This window comes from Balaenoptera musculus, chromosome 3, assembly GCF_009873245.2.
Source record: "Balaenoptera musculus isolate JJ_BM4_2016_0621 chromosome 3, mBalMus1.pri.v3, whole genome shotgun sequence".
NCBI lineage: Eukaryota > Metazoa > Chordata > Mammalia > Artiodactyla > Balaenopteridae > Balaenoptera > Balaenoptera musculus.
The window spans coordinates 162,736,424-162,746,612 of NC_045787.1; the positions used below are offsets into that span (position 1 = coordinate 162,736,424).

The following is a 10,189-nucleotide window of genomic DNA, read 5'->3' on the forward strand; positions in this document are numbered from 1 at the left end:
ATAAAGTAATAAATATCTTCAAATAAATGATTAAGTTTTCTTTGTCAAAAAAAAAAATAATATGGGCATGAGTCTTAAGTTAGAGTTCTCGAAGAGTCATTGGCATGCCAGAATCCCAGAGTTCTAAGAGGCTTTAGAAATCATCAGCTGACTCTTTTTGTTAATGAGAAAAGAGGTCACCAGGGGTCAAGTACCTCAGACACCAGTTGTGCAAATTTGAGCAGGTTGCTTAACTACTCTAAGTTTCCATATATGAAACAGGGTGACAGCGTTGCCTACCTCCTGGGATTGGAGTGATGACATAAATGAGGGAATTGCGTAAAGCACAATGTCTGGCTGAAATCACTCCATAAATGCTAGCTGCCTCTATTATCATTTTATTTGCACTAGAATTCTATTTTTAAATTCTTCACCTGATACTCATTCTTCTACACTGTCTGTTCCATCTAGTGATGCGGTCAGAGAGGTCATGGATAACCGAAATTCACAAATAATCCAACTCAGAAGTTTCCAGGACTCTGCCTGCAGTTGCCCAAAAGCAGGAAACATCTTTTTTGAGCTTCTCTCGTTACAAGAATTTTTTAGCTTTACTGAGGCATAATTGATATATAAAAAATTGCACGCTCTCTCACTTAAATTTGACTGCACAGATATATACTGGATACCTCTTATATGTAAGATGTTGCAGAAGGGGCTGCAAAAGTGAGGGGACGTTTGCCTTCAAGTAGCTTATATTATTTTGATAGACTTTATGATCTATTACCTGCCTCTGCAACTACATAACTGTGAGGTTTTGAGCACCATTTCTGTGATGCCATTTTGCATCTGTAATGTGGAGGTACGGTGCGATAATGAATATAGAACATCTTAGCCTGATACCAGGTGCTCAACATATGTTAGCTTTGGTTGATATTGTGGCTATTGATATTGTTATTTGATCTGGAGCCAGAGAATGGAAGGGATTTCAGAGTTGGAGAGCCACCTGCACAGAGGTGGTTATTGAAGCCACGGGATCTTAAGATTCCTCTAGGGAGAGAGAGCAGAAAAAGAGAAGGAAAAAACCCAAAGGCATATTAACAAAGATCTGAAGCCAGGAGGCTTGGATTCAAATCCTGGTTCTGCCATTTACAATCTGTGTGACCTTGGACGAGTAACATAACCTCTCTGTGCTCCAGTTTTCTCATCTGTAAGGTGGAAATAATATTAGTACCCACCTTATGAGCCCATTATGAGGATTAAATGGATTAATATGCAAGGTGCATAGTGAGCGCTCGAAAATTTTGGTTATTATTATTAACACTCAGGAAAAGGCAAAAGGAGGAGAAAGAAAGAATAGCAAGAGAGGCAGAGGAAAATCAGGGCAGTGCTAGGTCACAGAAGTTATCAAGGAGGAGAGAATATCAGTTAGAAAACAAGACCTGTGAAGAGGGAGATGAACAACTCATTGGATTCGACCATAAGGACAATTTTAGGGATATTTGAGAGCGTAGTTCGAATAGGGTGGTGAGGAAGGAAACCATAACCCAAGGGTGAAAGGAGAGTGTTCAAAGCAGAGCAGAAGAAAGAGGCGAAGGAAAAGACAGCTAATTGTTGAACCAAGTAGCCCCTGATATGGGGTAGGTTAAGGTTACACATACCCGGAAGAAGCGATGACCCTTGCATTCCTGTGTGCAGGTAACCCTTGCCAGTCAGCTCTCAAAGCTCCCTACTCTGCTCCCTCTCGACTACTTTTCTTATCTCAAGGAAATCTCATGAGACTTGACATGTATCTTAGGTCAGCTGACATAGGAAACCACTATCAGAAAAGTGAACTTCTTCCATCTTTCACCATCAGACCCATGGTTCTGCTTTTCATTAGTTTATTTTCTTTACCTTTTCTTCACTTGTTTTCAGATACTTCCTTGGTAGTAGGTTTTCCTAGCTATTGTTGATCGCCTTTGGGATCACAGAATCAATTGACCCTAGGAAAGGAATGCCCTTTAATTACAGAACATTGTCTGAGGAGCAGGAAGTGACTGTGGGATCAAAATAAACTTTAAATAACCCTGTGGTTTGGAGCTGGGTAAGCCAGAATTTACGGTGTCTCTATCGTTATCTAAAGTTTCTGAAAGTGTCATTTTTTACACATCTGTGATCCCCCTTCCCCCTCAAAATATGGCACTCACCAGATCTGACTGGAGTCTCAAAGTCTGGTAGAAGGTGATGTATTATTTGGTCATTTGGAGCTATCTAGACCAATTGCAGGATTTGGGAGTCATTGCCTCTGTCAACAAATATTTATTAAGACAAATCTCATTGAGTGACAAGATCTGTGCTACTTTCTAGGGATATAGCAGTGAACAAAATTAACACAATCTTTTCTATGTAGAACTACAGAGAAAGGGAACATTGGAGGAAAAGCAGGTTTTGGGGGAAAGATAAAACTAAGTTTTGGGTAAGTTGATTTTGAGGTATTGTGATTTCAATATACATTGTATATGTAATCTAGATCACAAAAAAGAGGTCTTTTCCCTCCCACCTCCAGCCAATAGATGGTAGTTATAGCCATGATAATGGATTAAATCATTTAGAGAGAGATTATAGAGTGAGAATAGAGTCCTGAGTAAGTAATTTAAAATCAGGGAGTGGAGGGACTTCCCTGGTGGCACAGTGGTTAAGAATCCACCTGCCAATGCAGGGGACATGGGTTCAAGCCCTGGTCCAGGAAGATCCCACATGCTGTGGAGCAACTAAGCTCATGCGCCACAACTACTGAGCCCACGCACCACAACTACTGAAGCCCACGCACCTAGAGCCCGTGCTCTGCAACAGGAGAAGCCACTGCAATGAGAAGCCTGCTCACCGCAACTAGAGAAATCCCATGTGCAGCAGTGAAGATCCAACCCAGCCATAAATCAATAAATAAATTTATATAAAAAAATAAAAATAAAATCAGGGAGTGGAGGAGCAGCTAATAGATGAGACAGGTCAAGCGTGGTCAGACAGATGGGGGGAAATGAGTAGAGTATGGTGTCATGGAAGACCAAGGAAAGAGACCTTGAATTAAGACTGAAAAATATTCACAGGACAGAGCAGTAAGGAGGTTGTTCTATTCTAAGAGTAGTTCCAGTGGTGAGGATGATGGTGGTAATGAAGATGGTGTAGGTGGTGGTGCTGGTGCTGGTGAAGCTAGCAGAGGTGGTGGTGGAGGTGATGGTGGCAGTGGGGACAATTGTACTGGTGGTGCTGGTGGTGATAAAGGTGGTGGTTATGGTGATGGTGATGGTGGTGAAAACAGTGGAGGTGGTGGCAGAGATCATGGGAGTGGAGGTGATGATGGTGGTGATAATAGTGGTGAAGGTGGTGATGGTGATGGTGATGATGATGGAAGCCAGAATGAAGTGGATCAAGGATAAAATGGGAGGTGAAGAAGTGGAGGCACCAAGTATAGTCAACTCCAGAGAGAGATGGAGAGTAACGTGTGAATGAGAGAAGATGAACAAGGACCTCCTTGGGTGGTTGGAGCATGGTGGAATTAGCCATTTATTGGGGTGGACAAGGCCATGAGTCCTTCATAGTAAGACTGTTGGGCTCTCAACATCCCACTGGCCCAGCAGCCATGTACTGGGCCTTCCTGTTGTTTCTTCCTAGTGGCCCTCTGGGAAGGGGGTAAGTGGGGAGCGGGTGAGAGTTGGAGGCAAGAGTTGATCAAGAAAGACAGGCAGTGCCACCTAATGGTCAGGCCAATGTTATTGCAGAGTCCTGGCTCTAGAACCAGACTGCCTAGTTTCAGATCTTGGCTTGGGCACTTATTAGCTGTGTGACTTCGGGAAAATTATTCAACTTTTCTGTCCCTAAGGCATCTCTGATATGATATAACTTCAACAGTCTCCTAAATGGTTGTCTTTACATCCCATGCTCTACCTTGCATCCGGGAAAACTTTCTGAAACAAGAATCTGAGCCCAGCACACACCTGCCTCACAGCCCCACAGATACTTTGCAGGCCAAATGTGCTTCATAGGCACATAAATCATACTCACTCTGGCCCCAGTCCACCTCACCAGCCTCATCTCCCACCCCTCTCCCTCAGGCTGCTCATCTGCCCTGAGTACTTGCTCAGGCATGGTCCAGCCTCCGTGTGGTCCCCTCCACCCGGAATTTCCCTTTTTCCTCCACTGCTCTGCCCCTGGCCAAGTCCTCCATGTGTGCATTCTTTTCTATGTCCCTGCATGACCCCCAAGGTAGATCCCCCAGAGCCCTACTCTGCCCCTTTCCCTACCCCACGGTAGAGTTAACATCTCCCCTCTCTATGCATTCCGTATGTAACCAAACCTAAGGCATCATTAATTTTAAGGTACGCCCATATTTTATGTACCACCGAACCTAACAAACTATGACACAATGCCTTCTTATTCTTTAGAATTTTTATGTTATCCTTATTGAACAAGCTATTGTAGATTTATTTGGGAAAAACTTTTACAACATATCACTCTTTCTCATATATGAAAAGGAAAACAGAAGTGGAAAATATGTTAGTTAAGATATTTTGGAATCTTCTTTACATTCAGAATGTTCAAAATTACTTTCAACACAGAGCTATCAAAGTCTATGTTTCAGTGTCCATGTTTCTCTACATCACTAGTTCTCAAGGTATGGTCTCTGGACCAGTAACTTCAGCATCACCTGGGAACTTATAAATTCAGATTCTCAGGCTCTGCCCCAGATTTGATGAACCAGAAGGTCTGGGGTGGGGCCCAGCAAGTTGTGTTTAACAGGTTCTCCAGGTGATTCTGATGTATGCTCAAGTCTGAGAACCCAGATCTGCACGGTATTATTCTCTGGTCTACCAACAGTATGATGATGAGGCATTTATTAAAAGAACCCAAAAGAGAACCAGAAGCCATTGCTGGCTCTCTACCACCCTTACACTCCTCAGTAGAGCACACAAGTATAAACCAAATATCCCTAGCTTTTTACTTGTGATAAGATGAGATTATAATAGCTTTTTTTTAAAAAATTAATTTATTTGGGGCTGCATTGGGTCTTCGTTGCCACACGTGGGCTTTCTCTAGTTGCGGCGAGCGGGGGCTAAACTTCGTTGTGGTGCCCGGGCTTCCTAATGTGGTGGCTTCTCTTGTTGTGGAGCACGGGCTCTACATGCGTGGGCTTCAGTAGTTGTGGTGCATGGGCTCAGTAGTTGTGGCTCGTGGGCTCTAGAGCGCAGGCTCAGTAGTTGTGGCACACGGGCTTAGTTGCTCCATGGCATGTGGGATCTTCCTGGACCAGGGCTCAAATCCATGTCTCCTGCATTGGAAGGTGGATTCTTAACCACTGTGCCACCAAGGAAGCCCCTATAATAGCTTTTTATAACCAAGTTATTACAGCATAAAACTCCAGGGACTTTCTTGCTGAAAACCAGACCCTCTAAAAGTGCCTCAATATTTTTTTTAGAGTTTCCTGCAGGTCCACCTTACAGATGCCCTTTCTATCCAGCCATCCATCCATTCATCCATCCATCCATCCATCCACCCACCCACTCACCTACCTTTCCATCCATCCACTCACCCACCTATCTTTCTGTCCATCCCCAATCCATCCATCCATACATACATGCCAGACCTTCCACCTTACTGCCAGGTAGCTGTCTTTGCTACTTTTGACCTCTATGAGGTCACTGTCTTGCGCTGGTTCTTAGCCCTGACATTCATGCCCTAGACTCAGAAACTCCTCCTGCTTCCTCCTGGCTCATCTCAACCAGGTTGTGATGTTTAACAAGGCTTTACTGAGGTCAGAGGTCATGTCATCCTGTTAAATCCATGTCGGATCCTGATCCTCCTCTGCTGAGAGCCCATGTGCCTCCCACATCACTCAGAGTAAAAGCCAAATTCCTCACTGTGGCCTGTAGGGCCCTGCATAATCTGCCCCTGTCACATCCTTGCTCTCATTTCCTCCCAGACTCCCCCTCACTTTTTCTGCTTTGACCACACTGGCTCTTTGTCTTTCCTTGGAGATGCCAGGCACTGTCCTGCCTCTGGGCCTTTGCCCTTGCTGTTCCCTGTATCTAAATGCTTTTCCTCAGATACCTTCAGGTAACCATATGGCTCACTTCCTCATTTCAAGTTATTGGCTAAGTGTCCCCTTGTCAGTGAGGCCTTCCCTGACTGCCCTGTCTAAAATCACACACACACGCCCCATCCCCATTGCCCAATTATTTTTATTCATTGTACCCACCACCTTCTAATATACAAAACAGTTTGCTTATTTACTTCATTTTGTTTATTGTCTCTCTCCACTACTGGAATGCCAGATCCATAGGGCAAGGATTTTTTGTTTATTCATTGTTGTAACCCTTAGAGTAGCTATCAACTGCTTCAAGTCACAGACTAGCTTCTGAGAGGTCTCCTGGTGGTGGGGGCCAGCAGCTCTCTGCAATGGGAATCTCTGGGCATCTACATATCTGAGTCCAGTCTCAATCTCCAGCCTCACCCCAGAGGGCACTGCTCCATTCTTGGTCCAAGGGATAAAATAGTGAACAGACAAAAATCCCCATTCTCATGGAGTCTTGTTTTTGCACACGCTGTTCCCTCTACCTGAAATTTCCTTTCTCTCTCTAACTCTAGCTCCCCTTCCAACTCCCAGATGGAGAAGAGATATTTCCTCCCAGGAAACCTTCACAATAGCTCCAAAAGTAACTTCTACTAATGGATAGAAATTCCTTTATGATGTGGTTATCTTAGGTCAGTCTCCTTTTAGCAGATCTTGAGGTAGGAATTAAGATGCACATGCTTTGTTGGGGAATGCACATGCTTTTGTAAGGGTTTGGATGTACTTGATTTGTCTGAGAGGCAGGGTTGTGATCACATGATTTGTTGGGTTAGTAAGGGTTGGGATGACATAATTTGTTGGAGGAGTAAGTGTTGGCATGCAAATGATTTTTTTAGAGGGTAACAGTTAGACTGCACATGATATGTTGGGGGGAACAGTTAGCATGCAAATAATTTGTTGGGGGGTAATTGTTGGGATGTACATGGTTTATTGGGGGCAGGGGGAGAAGGGTTTGGAATGCACATGATTATTTTAGGGAGGATATGGGTTGTCTCAGCTAATTCCATGGGGGAGCTCTGGAGTGGGTACCATGGAGATGATCCATCTTGAGGCAAAGCCTTTCATCCCCCTGTTTTAGTCAGTCATTGGTTATGGGCTGCCTCTGGGGGTGGGGTGTGTACATAACTTGACAGGCAAAGTGATGAATGGGATCTGGGCAGAGCACCAGCAGTGTTCACTACAGTGCTCAAAACTTTGTCTGGTTATGTTTACCCACTGCCTCAAAAGTTGCTATACAGAACATGAATGTCACTTCCTCTTCATTTTAAAGTGTTCAAAATAATGATTTCCCATAAACCATGTTGCATCATCACATGATAAAGCCAGGGGTGAGTAGCTTACATGTAATTCTTAATTCTTTACAGTCTCAAGGATTATGAAATCACTCAGGCTTAATTCATGTTAAGTGTTGGTGTAGAGGATGATGTTAGTACCTCCCCCAGCCCCATTTCCTAGCCTACTCCTTAGAACTAGTTCCATAAAAATATATTTAAAAAAAAAAAACAAATAAAGGAAAAAAATCAAATTTTGTTAATGTCATGAGTGTATTCCCCCCCTCACACCAAAGAATGAAGGGATTTTTCTTTTTTTCTTTTAAGATTTTTTTGATGTGGACAATTTTTAAAGCCTTTATAGAATTTGTTACAACATTGCTTCTGTTTTATGCTTTGGTTTTCTGGCTACGAGGCATGTGAGATCTTAGGCCCCTGACCAGGGATTGAACCCTCACCCCCTGTATTGGAAGGCAAAGTCTCTCAACCACTGGACCACCAGGGAAGTCCCAAGGATTTTTCTTTATGTACCCATCTCCCAGCTGTTGTGCGAAGTCTGTTACTGTTACTGAACCAAACTTGAGTCTGCTCGCCCACTCGTAGTAAAGCCAATCTACTGACACCAGGTTGTGGTTAAGGAAAGTGCAGGCAGTGTTTATTGCAGGGTGCCAAGCAAGGAGTCCAGGCAGCTAGAGCTCCAAGGCCTAAACTCCATGATGGCTTTCAGGGAAAGGTTTTTAAAGACAGGGTGAGGGAGAAGGTTGCAGGGTGTGATCAGCTTGTGGACATTCTTTTGATTGGTTGGTGGTGAAAGGTAATTGGGAGTCAACATCATCAACCTTCTGGTTCCAACCGGTCTGGGGTCTACATGCTTGTGGGCAGCATACAGTTAACTTCTTTCCATCTGGTGGGGGTTTCAGTATCTGCAAAACAGCTCAAAGGACATGGACAGAATATTATCTATAGCCCTTGAGGAGGAACTAAAAGTCCTTGACTTTGTTTAATGGCTAAACTATTATTTTGTCTCACTTGACTGTTTTCCTTTTTTTTTTTTTGCATTTTCTCACTTCTCTGATTAAATTTATTCTTTGGAACTCAGGGAAGACCTAGGAGGATAAAGTTTTTCTACAAACAAGAGGTGGGTGGAGGACATGAAGTGAGGGTGCCTGTCCTGGGAAGGCCCCATGGTGTCCTGCTTTGTTACATTATCACTCACATCTGCCCTTTCCTTCAAAAAATTGTCCTCATCTAAATGGGAGCTGCTCTGGCAGGTTATGATCCTCATCCTTAGGGAGCATCTTGCAGCTAATGACTGTTAGAGATGGGGGTACGAAAGGCCAGCCCCTTATCTCAGAGTGGGAGCAACTCTGTGTTACCACCCATGCTCCAGGGCTCCTCCTGGAATCAGGGTGATGTTTGACTTTGGCTGAACCTACCTCTTTTTTTAAATTTATTTTTTATTTTTTGGCCATGCTGCAGGGCATGCAGGATCTCAGTTCCCTGACCAGAGATCCAACCCCTGTCCCCTGCAGTGGAAGCATGGAGTCTTAACCATTGGACCACCAGGGAAGTCCTAAGAACATGCATTTTTGTTCAACTCCTTCATCTGCCTTATCCTGTTTTCCTCACTCTCTCTCTCTCCTGGCAGCATCCCCAACAAATCACGAGCACCCAGCCCCCACCTACAGAACTTGACCTAACACAATCCCTCCCTTATTTGGCTGTATCATCAAAACAGGAAAAAAGAATTCAAGGTTTCCAGCTCTTTCTGGTTTTATTCTGAGACAAGATTTAGAAATACTGTACATGGGACCGCCTCTCAGGTGGAAGCCCAGTGAAGGGGGGTAGGACCAGCCTCGCAGCCAGGAAGGACACATGGGTATGAAGCTGGTTGCAGCCACTCAGCCCGGGTTCAGCAAGGCTGCCGAGGGCATCCTGGGGGCTCCGTGGAGGTGCACCCATGACGCGGCTCCAGGGACCCATGGGGTCCCATGCGGCGCCAATGACTTTTCTCCCTCCCTCCTCTTCCTCCTGACCGCTACTTTCAGGTGCCAGGAGCAGGCCCAGGCCACCGACTGGAGGTCTACCCTGCAGGCCAACCGGAAGGGTGTTCACAAGATAGACAAATGCCTGAATGCAGTCTTGGACCTCCTGGGAGGAGAGGACTGGCTCTGCCAGTGTAAATGCAGTGCTGGATCTAAGCCTTTCCCACGTTGTGATGAAAAACCATCCCCACCGACGGGATGTGGCTCTTCACCGTTCGGCGTTCATCTGAACATTGGCATCCCTTCCCTGACAAAGTGCTGCAAACAACGCGACAGGGGCTACGGGACGTGTGGCAAAAGCAAAAAGGAGTGTGATGACGAGTACCAGTGTTGTCCCTCCAAGATCTGCCGAGATTTGCGTAAAACGCTAGGACCAGCTCAGCACGTAAGTGAAACCACAGTGGAGCTCTTGCTTGACAGTGTTGTACATTTAGGCAGTAAATCATAACTGGGTAGCCAAGAAGCCTCATGTAGCTGTCGCTACAATGAAAAAACTGATCTTTAAAGAAGATGCAGGTGGTGACAGCAGATGAGGACAGATGAACATAACCTTTGACAAAGAACAAATGTTTTAACTGCGTAAAGCTGCCTTATTTTTGTGAAAGGGCTATTTTTTTTAAACATCTTTATTGGAGTATAATTGCTTTACAATGGTGTGTTAGTTTCTGCTGTATAACAAAGTGAATCAGCTATATGTATACATATATCCCCATATCTCCTCCCTCTTGCGTCTCCCTCCCTCCCACCCTCCCTATCCCTCCCTCCCACCCTCCCTATCCCACCCCTCT

At 44.7% G+C, this 10,189-nt stretch overlaps 1 protein-coding gene and 1 pseudogene across 2 annotated transcripts in view; one reads left to right on the plus strand and one right to left on the minus strand.

The window, feature by feature from the left end:
• ADGRE3 (adhesion G protein-coupled receptor E3) overlaps nucleotides 1-1,714 on the minus strand; it is a 44,731-nt gene extending 43,017 nt beyond the window's left edge. For both annotated transcript variants that reach the window (XM_036845353.1, XM_036845351.1), the window contains exon 1: nucleotides 1,638-1,714. In XM_036845353.1, coding sequence (XP_036701248.1) covers nucleotides 1,638-1,662 — 25 coding nt within the window. In that variant the 5' untranslated portion in view covers nucleotides 1,663-1,714. The remainder of the gene's footprint in view (nucleotides 1-1,637) is intronic.
• A 7,517-nt stretch (nucleotides 1,715-9,231) lies between these two features.
• Nucleotides 9,232-9,906, plus strand: LOC118892627 (annotated as a pseudogene).
• Nucleotides 9,907-10,189: the final 283 nt, after the last annotated feature.